The sequence below is a fragment of the Nylanderia fulva genome, unplaced genomic scaffold (genome assembly GCF_048542155.1).
Source record: "Nylanderia fulva isolate GAGA-0341 unplaced genomic scaffold, ASM4854215v1 Scaffold1, whole genome shotgun sequence".
Lineage (NCBI taxonomy): Eukaryota > Metazoa > Arthropoda > Insecta > Hymenoptera > Formicidae > Nylanderia > Nylanderia fulva.
The window spans coordinates 5,345,949-5,365,825 of record NW_028189192.1 but is presented as its reverse complement, the minus strand read 5'-3'; the positions used below and the strand labels follow the sequence as shown (position 1 = coordinate 5,365,825).

The 19,877-nt window shown below is 30.8% G+C and overlaps 2 protein-coding genes across 5 annotated transcripts in view; one reads left to right on the top strand and one right to left on the bottom strand.

The window, feature by feature from the left end:
• Positions 1-14,865, top strand: part of LOC114931014 (uncharacterized) — a 23,642-nt gene extending 8,777 nt beyond the window's left edge. For 2 of the 4 annotated variants that reach the window (XM_085480666.1, XM_029302905.2), the window contains exon 4: positions 5,606-14,865. In XM_085480666.1, coding sequence (XP_085336792.1) covers positions 5,606-14,111 — 8,506 coding nt within the window. In that variant the 3' untranslated portion in view covers positions 14,112-14,865. Of the gene's footprint in view, positions 1-2,598; positions 3,147-5,605 lie in introns of those variants that run through there. The other 2 variants (XM_085480653.1, XM_085480660.1) reach the window with 2 other exon arrangements.
• Positions 6,398-19,877, bottom strand: LOC114931015 (cytochrome c oxidase subunit 6A, mitochondrial-like). The gene is made up of 4 exons (XM_029302906.2): positions 19,571-19,877; positions 19,119-19,276; positions 18,016-18,034; positions 6,398-6,447 (listed from the first exon to the last, which is right to left on the bottom strand). The coding sequence occupies exons 1-3, from the start codon at positions 19,642-19,644 to the stop codon at positions 18,018-18,020; spliced, it is 249 nt and encodes an 82-aa protein (XP_029158739.1). The 5' UTR covers positions 19,645-19,877; the 3' UTR covers positions 6,398-6,447; positions 18,016-18,017.

Here is a 19,877-nt window from a genome sequence, read left to right as displayed (position 1 = left end):
TATGTCAAGTGAAATGAAATGTTTCAGTTTATTTTAAACCATCTTCAGTTATAAATTAGAGTTACAAATCATAATCATTTAAATATTGAGTCACAGTGCAATAACATATTAATTTATTAAGTTTTATTTTCTTTTTATTTAATTTTTTCGCATTATGCGAAACGAGAAGATGCGCAGACCCGATGATTCATATTTTCCTCGAGCGCACAAATTGCGAGATATCGATTGCGTAGAATAGCACGTGACTTATATACATGCGCTGTAGCATATGAATGCATCGAGGGAGCACAACAGGTAGTTGTAGCCAAAGCTGTCTTAAGTATTGGTGCCGCCCGCGTGTCTGCGAACACTTGCCCGCCCATCTCTCTTAACAATAAGATGAATCTAAATAAATTAAAATTTATGTACATACATGATATAATTTTTTGTTGGATTAGACAACGGGAAAAAATTTTTTATAAAGTCAATAATCAACAATTTTTAAACTTAATCATATATTTATTTAAATAAATCTCTATTCAAATAGTACAAAATAAAGAACAATGAAAAAAGTTATATATATATATTTATTATTTAAAAAATAAGAAAGACGAACATAATATTAATTTTTCAATTTAATGGAGATTTAGTTTCTTTTTGGTATAGCAAATTCTTTGATAATATCTTTTTTTTATTTAGAGTTTTAAATATTTCATTTTCTATACTTAAAACAGCCAAAGAAATGAGTTTTTTTTATAAAAAACTACTTTATTCCATTCACAAACTTCTCATTCATTTGCCCCTTATATCCTGCCGCCCGTGTATGGCGCACGCTCTGCACACGCGGTTAATTCATTGAATTTTTATTACGTCGAGACATAATAAAAATTCTTGAATTATTATTATGTCGCAACATAATTTTAATTCGTCGAATTTTGATTATGTTTCGACATAATTTTAATTCATTGAATTTTTATTGGGTATGTCTCAACATAATTTTAATTCATTGAATTTTTATTATATCTCAATATAATAAAAATTCTTTATTCTAGACTTTATATTAGTGATATCTAGACCGGATTATATGCAAATTGCATATTTGTTACTTTTTGCACATTCTATGACAGCATTGATAATTTAAAAAAATTATAATAGTTTCAACTAATTAATGTTTATTAATTTAAAAAATTATAATTTATTTACATTATTAATGTTCTTGTAGAAAATGCAAAAATAACAAATATGCAATTTGCATATAATACGAAATCTAGTAATATCCAACTTATTTTCTAAATTCACGAAGCTATCATTTTCCTTATTACTCTTGAAAGAAAGATCGATTTGACATGATGACCTGAATTCCACAATTGTACTTTCCAACTCTTTCTACAAGTTTCGTTAAATTAGTATCAAGCGTTTTATAAACTTTTTTTATAACTGTCTTATATAACTGGAACTAGCGAAACATCATTTAAAAAAAAAAATAACAGAGCAACAAATTATTTTCTTTGGCAACTTTTGAGCAACAAATGAGCAACAAATAAAAATATTAATTAGAATTGATTCTGCTCATTTTGTTCCGTTAACTTATAAGACGTTCGAACGTTATACTATTACTCTATTTCAATGAATCATCATACTCATTTATGTATGTGCTTCCGTTTTCATATTTCCAGACAACGCAATAAGTGTGTATTGTGTATTCTCTTGTTACTTAATTATTTTCTTTTGATTGTAAAAATTCATTAATTCTGAATTATTATGTATTACTGCTCTTTTGAATTTTGTATATGTACACTAGCCAACAAAATTAATGCATAGGTCATTTCGTATCAAATTTCGCATAACTTCAAATAATCGTAACTCCGCCAAACATAGTCGTATTTGAAATTTTTTTAGTTGTCAAGTTTGAAGTCTTTACTTTAAAAAGCATTTGTAACAATTTTAATGTATACTCTCCCATCCGTTATCACTTCAATTTTAGTTCCGCTCAGATGAGGGCGCAAATCCATCGGAGTTCGCAATTCCGTTTATAGGATCCCTTTAATAACATTAAATTTTTCCTTGATTATAATATATAACAACTATGATAGCTATAAACTTTTTATCGTTGTATGCAAAATGAATGCATGACAGTATAACAAACAAAATTCAAAATATATGATTAAATTTAAGAAATTTAAAAAATGTAATTAATAAGAGACAGATAATTTTACAAAAACCCGAGATAAAGATTTTTTTGTTTTTGCTTTTTTAAAAAATGAAATATAGATCAAGATTATAATAAACAAAATTTAAAATAAAATAAATTAATTTAAAAAACTAAAAAAATTAAATGTAATTAATAAAAAAGAGAGGTGATTAAAAAATTCCGAGATTGCGTAAAGATTTTTTATTTTTTATTTTTTTAAAAATAAATATACGAGATTATATAATAAACAAAATTTTAAAAATAATTAAGAAACTAAAAAAAATATAATTAAATATAATTAATAAAAGACAGAAAGATTTAAAAAAATCTATTGCATAAAGATTTTTAAAAAATTTTTTTAACTTTGCTTCGAGTCTCGGTAAATGTCAGACTCACCACGATATACAAATCTCGTCGTTTCAGCGATATTTGATCTCACTGATGTACTACTGCGAGCAGCGAAATCATATATAAGGCGTGTATGCGGCAACAATTTCGTTTTTCTCAGCTACCTCTGATGAACTGACGACGATCAGCTGCCGCAATCACCGTTCGCGCGTTTGATGACTATTCGTTGCTTATACTGGAAACACATATAAGTAAAAGGAATGAACGAAAAGACGCCGCCAAAGATGCCGAGAAGTCAAACAAGAGAGTACCGCTGCCAACGGATAACACTATCGAAGTGTCAACAGGTCCGCAGCGTAGACATTCCGCATCCGAGCGACCCGAGACGTCTTCGACGTCGCAAGAAGGAACGACATCGCGGCATCGAGTATCCATCACAGAAATCGGATCTCACAAATGCGCCTTTCGGAGCGATTATTAATCGTTATTATCCTGAAGAGGAGTCCGCGACTCGCGCTCAGCTATCATCGGAATACAATAATGATGACAAAAAAAGGACAGAATTATTCGAGTCAACAAATCCGGATATCATTACCTCTGTGAATATCTCGGATAAGATTGCGAACAGGTGATCTGTAAAATCTTGCTTCGTTTCATCCGATTTGCATGATCGAGCACAGCGCGTGATCTCACGACATAATTGGTGCGCGAACGGTTATTAAATTTCTGAAAAATGTCGATTACTAATATATTTTATTAATAAAAATATATAAAATTAAAAAAATAATCAAAATGGAAAATTATGTAAAATAAATATAAAATAATTGAACAGATAATAATCCTTAAGGTTCGCCAGTAATAATTAATAAAAATCTTTCCTCAATGGTAAAAGTCGACCAAACTGGCAATCATTTATTATAAATAATTAGTTAAAATACAACGTTTCGGCTGTCATTGCAGCTCTTTTCACAAATAAATCTATAAAAAGTTACATAAAAATAATTATAATTTTAATACATTTCATCGCAACAAATAATTATAAATTCATATACAAAAATATGTTACATACCAAACGTAAATGCATACTAAATTAACACAGTAAATCAAATTGACTGCATACCACCGACAATATTCACCATTGTTTTAATGAACAATGTAGAATTGACAGAAGTAAGCAAGAAATAAATAGATGTTAACTACATTTAGACATTTAGAAACGCGCATCAAAGAACATAGAAATAATATCAAAAAAGACACTACATTGCATTCAGTCGTTAGTTTGCATCGGACTTGCAACAATCATGAGTTCCGTTGGGATTCTCCGGTGATCTTGCATCAAGAAAAATAAACAAGAAAAAAAGAAATTGCAGAAATGTTTTATATAAAAAAACAAAGTAAAAAGGCATTAATTTACAAAAAGATACGGAGAATTTTAGTGGGATTTATGATCGTGTTCTTGACGCTATTTAAATTATTTTTATTTTTACCTATTTATTTATTTATTTGACTTTGTTATGAGGTTTTAGATTGCGAAAGACACATTAGTTTTGTCTCGATTTTCTTAACGCGTAGTGACTAAAATTCTTGCTAACTGTTAACATCTATTTATTTCTTGCTTACTTCTGTCAATTCTACATTGTTCATTAAAACAATGGTGAATATTGTCGGTGATATGCAGTGAATTTGATTTACTGTATTAATTTATTATGCATTTACGTTTGGTATGTAACATATTTTTGTATATGAATTTATAATTATTTGTTGCGATAAAATGTATTAAAATTATAATTATTTTTATGTAACTTTTTATAGATTTACTTGAAAAGGGCTGCAATGACAGCCGAAACGTTGTATTTTAACTAATTATTTATAATAAATAATTGCCAGTTTGGTCGACTTTTACCATTGAGGAAAGATTTTTATAAAATAATTGAATTTTTTTAAAAGAGAATCTCTCGATAGATGTTAAATCTCCTGAAAAAAAAAATTTTAAACAATTTTTGTTTATTTAAAGTTTATTTTTTAGATGGTCGATATAATTTGCGACACAGAGTTCAGAATAAAATTGTATTTATCAGTTTATGTTATTTATTTATAATCAAATTCTTGATGTTGCCAGTCAATAATTAAAAGGATAAATAATTTTTATGACCAATACTGGCTAATAAATATTTAATAATCACCACACAAAACGTTTCGACCATATGGGTTTTGGTTCTTCTCAAGTGTACTACAATAAAGTAATTACAATAAATTCACAGTAATGCGCAAAGAAATATATGAACAAAAACGTTGAAATTTATCTTAAAATTGAAAACCGTGAACATATTATGCGAATAAAACTTCTTATCGAACCGTGATAAAATAATAGCCGAGGACTACACAACCTTTAATATATTGTCATAAATATTGTTCCAATTATCTGTGTCTTTTTGTAGGTTGATTGTGTTATTAATATTTTTTAATGAAAAACATTTTCAGCTATTTCTCTTTTTTCGTATGTTTTTCGTTATGTAATATCGTCGGTGTTGCCCAGTCAAAATCATAATTAAACTCACAAAATCATGATTAAACATGATTAAAATCATGATTAAACATACAAAAAAGAGAGAAATAGTTGAAATGTGTATACATTTTGATTCTTTATAGATGTACTAATTAGAAACAGAATTTTATTATAAATTAATTTTATTATAATATTTGAAAAATTACATAAGATTAACATAGATTTAATAATTTAATATATGTTTACTAATACTAATTTAACACATATTATGCAACAAAACAAGCCTGAAATAGATTTCATTTTAAATAATTTTTATTATAATATAAAATAATTTAAAATTTTTAATGTTTTTCTTTTGCAAATAAAATATGATTCGTCCTGTAGGTTTAATAATATTAGCACATATTACGCAGCAGAATTGATTATTATTAAATATATACCTTTGTTAAAAATTATTTCAACATATTTTACATGTATATTTGTGTTTTTAAATAAACATAAATTGTCATATTTTTTCTTTTGCACTATGTATTTTGCATTATAATGAATACAATTGTATAACATATTCTTTTACGTTTCAGAGAGACGCAATCGTCGCTTCAAGATAAGGATTTGTTGCAATCTCCACACAATAGCAGTCCTCAAAATTCTGTTTCATTCCCGAAAAAAAAATGGCAAATTGAATATCAAAAGGAAGAGACATCGTTATTGAGAAGTTCGGACCATAATTCTCAGAAGAGCGAACAAATTGCAGATGACAGCGCAAAATTAAACACGAGCTTTTCTGTTAAAACTGTATCATTAGGTATTATAGCAGATAAGGTTTATCAAACTAAAATCCAGGAATGTAGTTCGCCTGTGAAAAATTCGAACAGCGTTATACGGGATTCTATCTTAGAAAAAATAGAAAAAGAAAACTCTTTCATTAATAGTAATATTACTTTTGCGAAGGACAAAGATATTTCTTCAGAGAAATCGAACACCAATGTAAAGTTAGATTTTTTCGCAAAAAATGAATCGCCAAACAAATCTGCACATGATTCTATCCGCGAGTCTGAAAATAAAAATTCCCAATCTAAAAGTAACATTGTCTCCTCGAAAGATAGGTATTTCGATAAGGAATTTGGAAAGAATTTGGAAGGATTGTGGAATAAATTACAAAAAGAAGATATAGAGGTAAATCAAGAATTTTTTTTTTCAAAAATAAAATCGTTAGACACGCGGTTACAAGAACACGATTGTATGTTAAAAAATAAAAATATCTCGTGTAAAAGTAACATTAATGTATCATTTGATAAAATAACTTGTTTCGAGGCGGAAACTATCACGGACGAGACTCATTCATCCATCTCGAATACACAGTCTTCTCATGCCGATTCAGAATTTTCAGCTGAGCAACCATGCACGTCTGCAACTGAAATACCTGTAACAGTAAACACAAATCAAATTGAAAAAATGGAGCTTATAAATCAACAAAGAAATAGTTCATTCGTCGAAATAGATTCTAAAACATCAAGTAAAAAAAGAATGTATCCCGGATCTTCGGATAAGAAAAAAAGTAAGAAAAAACTGAAGAAAAAAATAGAAAACGAGACAGAAACTTTTCCTGATAAATCATGCGATGAAAATTTGATAGAAAATAATACTGAGATAATCGATCGTGAAATTTCCGAGGATAAACGAATTTGTGGTCATAATAAAAATGAAAATCAAATGTTTCCGAAGGATATTACAATGTATGAATATGTAAAAATAATAAACACACTTTCGCACATAAAAAACAAAAACGTACAAATAAAAATAGGGAAGAAGAAGATTAGAAAGCTACGAAGAAACTTTAGCATCTTGTTCCAAGAGGATGGTACTAGCAAAAGTGAGAGTGAAGAGGAAAAAGAAATTATATCGCAATATCTATTGCAAACAAATCAGCAATTTGTCTCAAGAAATTCAAAAATTTACACACACAACGATATTACAATAAAGGAAGAGACGGAAGATATTCATGACAGACCTGGAACTTCAAAATATAAAGACAGACATGATACGACTGTTAATAATTCGGAAGACGAAACAGAGAGTACGACTTCAACAAGACCAGAGTCTATCAACTCGACTGATTCCACCATATGCATCGAAAACGACACATTACAAGATTTGATAACGAGCGAAGAGATAGATGAAGAAACAAATTCTAACAGAGATAAAAACTTGCCATGTAAACGTAATTTTGTTAATATTTGGCAAAAGGATGGAGAGAGTGAAATTCCGGCAAAAAAACCGCGCATAAAAATTTCTATAAAAATTGCCGATACAGGTAATATTATTAACAAAAATTACACAGAAAGTAGCGAAACTGTTAATTTCGAAGATGTCGAAATGAAAGAAGCAAGTATACAGGAAAATCAACAAAATATCAAAAATGTTAATTTCGAAGATGCTGCTCATGAAAAAAGAAAAGAAATAACTATACAAGAAAATGAAAAAAATATTGAAAATGCTAATTTGGAAGATACCACTTCTGTAAAAACGAAAGAAGTAACTATGCAAGAAGATACAAAGAATATCGAAAATGTCAATTTAATTTACAATATACAGAGAGATATAAAACCAAACTTTTTTAATAATCAACTATTATTATCAACTATGTCCGCCCAAGAGTTGATATCCGATAATAAAGAGAAAGATGATTGTGATAAATCGCAAAATGTCGACAACAGATTATTAATGAATAATGAAAATATCGCGGAAAATATAACAACTGTGATAACTGATGCTCAAGTTTTGAAAACGCCGTCCAAATCAAAAGGAGGTTCTTCAAATAAAGAAAATGCTCTTAATGAAACCACCTCGTTAACATCAAACGTATCTTCAAGTTCAGAATCAGATATCAGTGATCATTTATCAGTAGATGAAAATAATCTTAACGACATTGAGGTAGAAATAAAAATAAGACCCAAGTCGAAATCTCGAATATCCCAAAAATTTTCGTTGAAAGAGCTTCTGTCCACGTATATTAAGAAAAATACATGTAAAAACAACCCAGACATTCTTGAATTCTTTCAGATGAGTTTAGGACAATTTTCGGAAAACTCTAAACACGAAAAGACAGTCATAAACGAAGGAAACGATACGTCCAAAGCAAAAGATACGTCCAAAAAATCACCGACTGTTAGTCAAGATGATACCGTTGAAATAGATTTAAATACTAGAGAAGTTACATGTAATTCTAGTCATACTACCAAAAATAATGCAAATCATTCTTCAAAACAACAGCAAGTACAGAGTTCTCAAGATGATACAATTTCTGATATAGATAAAAATATGACGCATCATCAAAAAGAAAAGAATAAATGCGTACAATCTGCGGAAGAGGAAAATATGCGAATGACAGATGCTTCCGAACCAACCAAATCAGCGCATGATGTGTTTGATTTAGAAAAACAATCATCAAAGACTTCCTTGAACGATGAAAGAATTATAGCAGACGAACGACAAAAAAATGTTCAAGATGTAACAATGTCGTACAAGAATAGAGATGTAACAAATAGAGATATGACGCAACGTGGTCAGGAAGAAATAAATAAATCCTTACAATCTGCTAACCCGAAAGGAATGCAAGCGGCACCTGAAAGCAGCGTTGGACCAGCTACGTGTGACATGCGATCACATTCAGGAGAACAAATACCGAGGACTTGCTCGGCAACTTCGAGCGTGAATTGCATAAGTGGAGCAAGGGTTCAAACGAGCACAGAGTTTGAATCTTCGCGGAGTTCTAATCCTATTAATTTATTTCAGAATTTCAATGCATCAATCGGATCGACCAATGCATATTCAATGTCTTCTGCATCATCGGTATGCGCGCAACCGCCATTGTACAACACCGCTATGTATTATTCACCCAAGATGAATCAACCGAGTGTAATGACCAAGAATGTGCCTTTGAACTTTGACGCGCCCGTAAATTTTCCCACGCAAGACTCAGTGGTGAACATCTGCGTGTACTTTCATTGGTGCCGCATGATTATTCAAGGTAACATACTTAATAAAAAAAATATACACGACTTGAAGATCTGTCTGATTCATATACAACAAAATCTCAGGATCTTGAAGATGACATTGTCCACGAGTGAGCTTTGTATTTTCACTCAAATCAATCAGCTCCAGCTCATAAGTCCGCCAATAACAATTGACGAATTGAAACACTATACGCACGTCTTGGAAACTTATGTGTCAGTGGGATGCGCCGGCTCGGTTTGCGATATGAGATATCAGAACATTTCACAACCTTCGAACATTAAGAACAGTTCAATTCCGAGTGTACCAATGTCGAACGTTTATGCACAATTACCATTGCTAGGAAATGTTGTAACAAATGTGCCAAATCGCAAAACGGCGAAATCTTCGATAATGCCAAAATCAAATATTAATCAGTCACGATATTTAAAGAGTAAATCTTCGCAATTAAAGAGACTTTTAATGAATCCGAATATTCCAACCACAAACATATTGGTATCAAATTCAATTCCGAATCCATCGATTTATCAACAACAATCTACAGGAAACGCGAATTGCGTAAAAATTCAACGTATCCCAAATATATCGTATATCAACAATCAACAGATTTTCATAAATTCGGGCAACGGTCTGTCTTCGTCAACTGCATCAGCATCGAATTTCCATCCATCCAGTATTCACTACGAACATCCATCACCTCCATATCCAGGGAATACAAACGTCTCTTCTGCAACTGCTAAAGATTCATATACCCAAAAGAGAACTTCGACCACCAGTAATACAATTCCAGCATCTACGACTAACGTTTACCAACAGAACCAAACTCCATACATCCAGATGCACGTAAACTCAGGAGTCTCGCAAATATCATACACGACAAACCAAACGATTAAACCTCAGATATACGATGTCACTCAGCTCAATTTTTCTATAACGAATGCTCAGAGAAGTGGAGTTAATGTAACAGGAAATATTAAACCCGGAAATCCATCTGTAAATTCACAGAATCGACCAGTACCTGCAGAAAGAAATGTTCTACAGTACAACATAATCTCACCAAACGCGTCGAATATTTGTACGCCACAATCTACGCATGTTCAGAATATGTCGCCGAATCTGACTGTGCAGCAACAAAATATGCAGCAACAAAATTTGCAGCAACAAACTTTGCAGCAACGAAATTTGCAGCAACAAAACTTACAACAACAAAATTTGCAGCAACAAACTTTGCAGCAACGAAATTTGCAGCAACAAAACTTACAACAACAAAATTTGCAGCAACAAAATGTGCAGCAGAACCTGCAACAACCCAAGGATGCATCCGTCCGTTTTACTTATTCGTCGAGTAACAACGTCACCTCGACGAATACGCAAACATTTAAGAAAATTGAGATTCTACAAGTTAGAGATAATGTGCCAAATAGAACACAATTCACAAATCCACAACAAGCTGTAAGAAATTGTCAAGGAAGCTCAAGTTCATGTAAGATATTGCAAAATCCACCTAGCGGCTCTACGAAAACTACCATATCGCAGGAACCAAGTGTTTCGCAAAATGTGATATCTAACATGACTTCGCAAAAAAATAAGACAATGTTATTTTCGCAAAAATCCACGCCATCGCCACCAAACAATATGCGCCAGTTTGATTTCAGCATTCTGACAGACATTCAGAAAATTATATTGCAAGACCAGTTACGATTGCACTTGAATCAATTTGCACAGCAGGACTCTGAACAAATTCGCCTCGAAAAAAAGATGTTAATTTCCTTCTATGAATCTTTATATTATGATACAATAAAAATGCTGGAGAAAAATAAAAACGTCAGTGAAAGTGATACCAAGAAAGAGCTGCAAAACGATACATCGAAAAAAGCGTCGATAATAACAAATCAACAGTCAAAAATCAAATCATCTCGAAACACGACTCAATCTAGTCAAAATAATTTAATCTGTGATAAAGTGCAAGAGAGACAAATTTCAGAAAAAAATATTGATTCGAACGCATCAATAAGCTCGACATCCACGACGATGCAAAGCAGAAATTCATCGATGGAAGCACAAAATAGAAAAACACCTCTCAATTCTACGCCAAGATCCGCGATAATCGAGCAACCACTTCCGGAAAATGTAAATTTGCAGATTAAAGATATGCCAAAGATACGATACAAGAAAGTCTCTCTCGCCATGAAACAAAAATTGAAAAATGTAGAAACATCGTTAGCAGAACCTTCAAACATTCCAAAAGAAAATCCAATCAAGGAAATAAAAACTGTAGAAACATCGTTAGCAGAACCTTCAAACATTCCAAAAGAAAATCCAATCAAGGAAATAAAAACTGTAGAAACATCGTTAGCAGAACCTTCAAACATTTCAAAAGAAAATCCGATCAAGGAAATAAAAACTGTAAAAACATCGTTAGCAGAATCTTCAAACATTCCGGAAGAAAATCCGATCGAGAAAATGGAAAATATAGAAACATCGTTAACAGAACCTTCAAACATTTCAAAAGAAAATCCGATCGAGGAAATAAAAACTGTAGAAACATCGTTAGCAGAACATTCAAACATTCCAAAAGAAAATCCGATCAAGGAAATAAAAACTGTAGAAACATCGTTAGCAGAATCTTCAAACATTTCGGAAGAAAATCCGATCGAGAAAATGGAAAATATAGAAACATCGTTAGCAGAACCTTCAAACATTTCAAAAGAAAATCCGATCGAGGAAATAAAAACTGTAGAAACATCGTTAGCAGAACATTCAAACATTCCGAAAGCAAAAACGATCGAAGAAACGTCGCACAAAATTACGGAAACGAAAGCGCAAGATGACCCAACAGTTAAGGAAACTTCGAGATCTTCGGTGAAAGACTCACACGATCAACAAGTATTAGAATCGTGTTCCTCTCTCGTACAAGACACGTCGAATTTATTACAAGTTGCATTAACCGATGAAACAGAAATTTGTTCAACGATTGCAAAAAATAATGTCAAAGAAGCTGATGACGTACAGACGGGAAGTGAATGCAAAAATTCGAATAATGCAACATTAAATAATATTAGAGAAATCGACGCGATATCGCGATCCTCATTTAATACAGTAATCCAGCAGCTGTCAGAATCGTGTTCCTTTCTTACACAAAATGTATCGAACCTATTAAAAGATGAAGAGACGAAAGATGATAGCATCGAACAATCTGATAACGCAAATGCAAACAAAATTTTTAACGTTATAATATTAAATAACAGCGAAGAAAACAAAAAACCGCAAGTTCCATGTAATACAGAAGCTGAAGAAGAGACAAAGAATAGAAAAGACGAAGGACTGCATCACAATGAAGCGTATAATCTCAAAAACAAAATATCTGGCGAAAATTTGCAGGAAGATACGCGTAAAAATATCGAAGAAAATATTGAAGAAAATATCGAAGAAAATATGGAAGAAAAAATCGAAGAAAATATCAAAGAAAATATTGAAGTAAATTACGAAGGATATACCGAAAATATCGAAGAAAATATTGAAGAATTCAGATCGAATTTTATAGTATCTGATGCGATGTGTATACCTCGACATTCTACTCCGCCTTCATTAGATGAATTATTATTTCCGACGGATGAATCTACAAAAGCAACGCAAGCATATATCACGTGTAAGAGCTACACCTTTAAAACATTTTCAAAAGTTTTCACGCAACAAGAAGATTCTGAAAGCGAACAGATCGATAATGGAAAGATATCCGAATGTTCGGAATGTCTCTATATCGATGAAAGTGCGGAAAAATTAGATTTGCAAGAAGAGCAAAGTGATAAGCAAAGTGTATCGTCTTTCGAAAAAGATCAATGGAACGAGCAAGATTTAGGCCTTGATGAGACGAGGTGGAAATCTGTAGAAGAAGATACATTGTCATCTTTTGTGGAAGGTTTCCAATTTTTAACGATGGAACAAAGTCATAATAAGCTTGATGAGCTTGACGAACGCTTGCCATTAGATCAAGAGAAGATGCAAGCTGAGGACTTTTTGCCTAGGGACACCCTGGAGCAACCTGACGTGGAGGAGAACCAAATACAAATAATGGATACTCATAGCGGCGTTAAAGCAATTAATAAACTGCTCAAATGTGTGTATTACGAAAAACCAAGAACTTCTTCGTATAATCCTACGCTGCAAGGCAACATCATAAATATAAATGTAAACGTAGTCGAGGAAAATGATACTTCGAACGCTGACGTTGACAGTCTCGCGAAAAGCAAAGATAATGAAGACGACTCCAACAACGTGAATATATTGCATGTCAGAAGCATATCGCCGTCCTTGTTTGAAAAAATCGATACGCTCTTTCAAGATGATCTGACGGTGAACGAAATAAAGGAAAAAAAATCATCGGACATGAATGACATTTCGGTAGTTCCTAATTCCGCGTCGTCGAACGAGACGAAGGAAGAAAAGTCGTCATACTTGAATGACAATCTGGTTTCTAACTCCGTGCTGGATGAAATGATGGAAAAAGAGTCATTGGACGTGGATGACATCCCGAAAGTCTTTGACTTGAATGAGAAGATAGAAACGTTATCAATCGAGGATGATAATTTGGATATCTCTAACTCTATGTATTTAAATGAAATGAAGGAAGAAGAGCAGCTAATAGATATGAATGGCAGTCCGAAAGTTCCTGATGACATCGCGTCATTAAATGAGATGAAGGAAAAAAAGTTGTCGGACGTGGATTATAATGAGGAAATCTTTAACTTCATGTCGCATGAGATCATAGAAGAAATACCGATTATGAACGATAATCCGGAAGTCTCTATCTCCCCATCATTAAATGAGATGAAAGGAGGAAAATCATCGGACGAAAATCCGAATCAGATAGATGCGAACGACAACCTGGATGAAAAAGATAAACCGTGTTTACGGTGCAAACGTAAAAGTTTCGTATTTTGTGAAGCGTGCATGGAGGCTTCTTATTGTTCTAAACGTTGTTCGACTTTGCATTGGAAGGCAAGTCATTATAAGCATTGTAAGGATACTTTTAGACCAAAATCAACTATAATTTATATTGATGAAAATAATTAATTCATTTTGATTAATAACAGTGCTTACAATAGCTTTTTTCTTTACGATTACGATCGATTCCTAATTAATCTTCGTACTTAAAAGCCCATCTATAAATGTAATTGTTGTTGAATGTGATGTTAATTGTTTCACATTCAGTGTATAAAAATTTTAAAGTAAGATATAATGAATTTTTACGAATACTTGATAAAACTTCCATCCTTATGGAAATTTATTACTAGTGAGTTAGTGATTAATTACTTATTTCGAATAAATTACTGATATACAGTAATTTAAGTACTCGAGTATTCTTAAGTATTCGTAAAAATTCATTATACTTTACGTTAACATTTTTACTGGACATTTATACTGGACAAGGCACATATTTGGAGAGGCAGAGTTCCTGCTATATTAAAATTTTTTAGTATAATTTGATTTAGGGATTAAATTTAGGGATATAATTTGATTTCCTGAAAAATGACGAGAGAAATCGAAAAAGAAATATAATTTTATTTTTAAAAAATGTATATATATAAATGCGCATGTATACAAATCTTCCTAATATAAGAGATAAAGATAAAGAGAGGAATATATATGAGTGTTAAAGGGGGAATATATATGAGTGTTACATGTATTTGTAATAGCATTTATTGTATAAATGGCACATAAGTAGCCTCTTAAGTTAATATTACATGTATTTAATGTTTATTTTAAAAAAGTCTTAAAAATATATTATATCTGTTTCAATTTTTGAAACCGTTTGTTCTGAAAATTACATTTTTTCTTTTATTTTTCCTTTTTTCAAATTTTGTTGAATTAATTTAAAATTATAGCAAATATTAAAAAAAATATATTATATTTTTCAAATTAAATGTTTAATACAAATAATAAAATGTTTAATACAATTAATAAAAAAAAATTATGTATAATTATTATCTCAATCAATTTATTCCTTTATTTTTCCTTTTCCTCCCAAATTTCCTTTTCCTTCTAATTTTCCTTCAATTAATTTTCAGGAGGAACATAATACATAAAATACACAAAATACATAAAATAAATTAATTTTTCAAATTTTATATTTTTTTATAGTATACAATATCTCAAAAATATTCTCCTAAAGTTACAAATAAAAATTCAAAAAAATAAAGTTATTAAAAATTATTATAGATTAAAGATAAAATTTTCTGAATAATTAAAATTTATTAAAAATTAAAAACCGCCAATGTACCAGAAGAGCTAGAGGCTGCTACATCTACGGAGGATGTAAGTAAGGGTTAGGTAAGTTAATAATTTTTAAACTAAGTTAAATTAAAGTTAATTGCTTATAAAATTAATTTAGTTAAGTTAAAAATTGTATAAATAAAAAACTAACTCAGTTAAAGTTAAGATTAATAATTAACTAAAGTTAAATTAAAAGTTACTTTTTAGAAAACATTATTTATATTAAATTAGAATTTTGTTTGTTAATTCTTTTAAAATTTATAATAACAAATCAAGAAATTTTGATATTTATATAGAAATATATTTTTTTGTAATTATAATTGATAACAAATGAATATCAAAATTAATAATATATTAATTTAAAAACAATACGTTTATAATTTATAAAAAAACAATAATGATATTTAGAAATAAAAAAATTTAACTTAGGAAAAAGTTAATAAGTTTAAGGTCAAAAATAACTAGTTGAAGTTAAAAATTAATACATTTTAAGCTAAGCTAAAAGTTATTAATCTTTTAGCTATTTATTTTAACTTTTAACTAATTAACTAGTTATTACCCAACCTGAGGTAAGTAAAAAAATCACTGATATATTACCTAAATATACTTAAAATCCGTGCCGATTTTACCATATAGGCATTATAGGCAATTGCCAAGGGGCGCTACAAGAGAAGGGGGTGCCTAGCCTAAAATGATTTGATTACTTCTCTTTCATTTAAAAATATAATTAAAGATTTTGCTGCTTTAAAATCGCGCAAATACTATTTTTAACTGTTTAATTTTTTTGTTGTAATATTTTTCTTAATTTGTGAACGTACCAAAAAAACGTACAAAAAATGAAGCTCTTGTTTATTTGAATTGTTTATATTTTTAATTTTTTTTATATTTTATTCTTAGTTTTGTTTATTAAAACCATGTTTTCAACATCGGTACCCAAAATATTTCGAGAACTATTGGATGGATTGGACTTTTTTTCATTTATTCAGCATGAAAAAATCTAATCTTTGTCATAGGATTTTTTTTATGCTGTCAATTTTTTTAATAGCTATAAAAAACGATCCATATTTTTGGTGAAAATTCGTACTCTTATGTTCAGATCGCGAATTTTCAAAATCGGCTACGACAAAGACTAGGGGGTTGCGTAGAGATAATAAATAAGAGAAACTTAAGATTCCCAATTAACCTTCGCGTGTTTAAGACTAGCAAGAATCTAGGAATCTAGAAAGGAATCTTCGAAAATTATTAATCAATATAAATAATAGTTGATTTTGGTCTGAAAGTATCCTTACGTATTCAATGTTTCCCATTCTAAAAAAGGCATGTTATTTATTTTGTCCTCGTTTTTCCGCGATGCTAATTGGCTGTCTCGATTCGATTTGAAGACGATTTTTCTTCAGCGAAAATGATGAGAAAGGTCATCATTTTTTTAATGTTCCCAATTTTTTAAATCATGTATCTATGTATAATAACTAAGCCTTAAATTAAAATTCTATTACAATAAACTTTACCTGAAATTAACTAAAAAATGTAGTTTTGTTAATAATTTATTTTTACAAAGCTTAGTTTACAAAAAAGCTTTTATTTTCAATCATTTATAACTCAAAAATTATTGGTGCCTGGACATTTTCGCTGAGGAAAAATCGTCTCCAAATCGCCTCAGAAATTTCTCATTAAAGTATTAAACGCGTGTCACCGGACACCCTGTACATAATAAAAATTCGGAGAATTAAGATTATGTACGTAAAAAAATTCGATGAATTAAAATCATGTACATAATAGAAATTCGGGAATTAAAATTATATACATAATTTTTGGCGAATTAATATTATGTAAATAATGAAAATTCGGTGAATTTATCTTATGTATATAATAGAAATTTGGCTAATTAAATTTATGTACATAATAGAAATTTCGCAAATTAAAATTATGTTCGTAATATTAATTCGGCGAATTAAAATTATGTACGTAATAATTCGACAAATTAAAATTATGTAATATATAATAGAAATTCGGGAATTGAAATTATGTCCCTTTTTAAAAATAAATTCTCGCAAGTATTGTTGCCGCTTTTCTGATCTCGAGTCGCTTTGTTGTTAAATTGAAAGTATCAAGCAACTGTCATCGCGAAGATTAACAATTTGACAGTTATAAAATATAAAGAAAAACAATACCAATAGCGCACGCTTCGCGCGCGTTGTGTTGTCTAACATTTTTAAAAAGTCTGGTATATTATATCTGTTTCAATTTTTGAAACCGTTATATAAGCCTTGACTTTTTTGAAGGCTTCACAAAATATTGTACTTTTACATTTACAACGTAAACACGGTTTACGTCTTCTTATTGTTCTAAACGTTGCTCGAATTTGCATTGGAAGGCAAGTCATTACAAGCATTGTAACGATTTAAGACCAAAATCAATTATTATTTATATTGATGAATAATTAATTTTGATTAATAAAATGTTTTTCGACCTTACAGGTAGGTATAACCCCTTAAGGGAGGACATACATCTAAAAGGGTAAAAAAAATCGATTTTTCAATTTTGATTACCCATGCAGATAGTATAATGTAGGATACTTATTATAGAGAATACTAGTAATAGCAGTATAACTATAACATTACACAACTAACCAGAATCATTCTCTATTGTTCGTAACCATCGGGTAGAGAATTTGTTTTAGGATTATAGAAAAATGTATAATTACCATCACCCTATGCGAATTCCTAAAATAAAAAAAAATATATAAAATTAAAGTCTCCAATGATTAGAATGAAGTCGCCAGTGATGAATAAATTTCAACGTGATTTATTAAAATCCGAACAAACTTTCTATGATGAATTTCGACATTAGACCAAGAGGCGTTTCGACACTTCAATGTTCTAACTCTCTTATATACAACGCCTCTTGTTGAGAACCGAAAATCTTACATAGACGATTGGACGAGTATAGAAGCACGGTTCTCAGTACCCTGAAAGTCGCACGAGCTGGGGTACTTTGCTATAGTTTACGTCACGTATACTGTACTGAAATGCTACAGATAGTACAGTATACGTGACGTAAACTGTAGCAAAGTACCCCAGCTCGTGCGACTTTCAGGGTACTGAGAACCGTGCTTCTATACTCGTCCAATCGTCTATGTAAGATTTTCGGTTCTCAACAAGAGGCGTTGTATATAAGAGAGTTAGAACATTGAAGTGTCGAAACGCCTCTTGGTCTAATGTCGAAATTCATCATAGAAAGTTTGTTCGGATTTTAATAAATCACGTTGAAATTTATTCATCACTGGCGACTTCATTCTAATCATTGGAGACTTTAATTTTATATATTTTTTTTAGTACATATTTAGTATATATTTTTTTAGGTACTTTGCTATAGTTTACGTCACGTATACTGTACTGAAATGCTACAGATAGTACAGTATACGTGACGTAAACTGTAGCAAAGTACCCCAGCTCGTGCGACTTTCAGGGTACCGAGAACCGTGCTTCTATACTTGTCTATATTCTGTTTTAGTGCGGTCTTCTCTCGACCCCTACCGAGATGATCATCCCTAATAATCTCGAATAGGACGAGAGGAATTCCATATATAATCCATGTTCCCTTCCCCGAGGGACATGCGGTACCTATTATAGGTTTCCTCCATGTTAATTAAAAAAAGGGCCGAAACGTTGTGTTCAACATTTTTTATAATGACTAGTCAGGTCGGATTTTAATTAATCACGTTGAAATAAAATTAAAGATTGACCATTATTCAATCTTAAAAATATTTTTTTAAATATTTATATAACGATATATTGGTATATATACCTTTGGTTCTGATCCTCAAGTGATCGTATGCAATAAATTCTGGAGGTCTGTCATGATGATGAGCCTGATGATTCAAGTAGCAGCTCAACATAGCCAGACCTATCGCTGGGGAGCCTACGAAGAAGGAAATCCTCTTCCACAACAGCGGAATCTGCTCTCTGTAACACACAAGTATTACTGATATGTGATGTTCATCAATAATTTATTTGAAAATATTCTACATCTTCTTGTCGAAAAATCGTGATGCATCATCGTAATATTATTCAAATACAAAGCGTCATTTCCAGACCTTAATCAATAACATTTAACAAAAATATCCTATAAAATATGTTATAAACGACGGTATATATATCATACTCTGTGCAAGTATAAATCTCGTTTTTCAAAGGCGCGTGAATAAAATATTTAAAAAATTATTAGTACAATATACAATTTATTCGCATATAATTTACCTGAGCTCGTATGTTCTTGAGTTAAAGTTGCATAATTTCTTGAAACGGTGAATAGCTCTCGTCCAAGCAGCCATTTTTGCTTCTTCTTCTTAAATTTTTTTTTACCCCGTTTCAAACGACTTTCAGCCATCAGCGAATTATAATTGATATTTAAAAACAGAATTGATAAAGGAGCACGATCAGCGGGTATACTTTATAATGATATTAGGACCAGAACAGAGTACAAAGGAAAAAATTTTCAGACGAAACCTTTGAACCCGTCAACGAACGCCATTTAACTGCCATTTTTGCTCTTCTGCTGAACTAC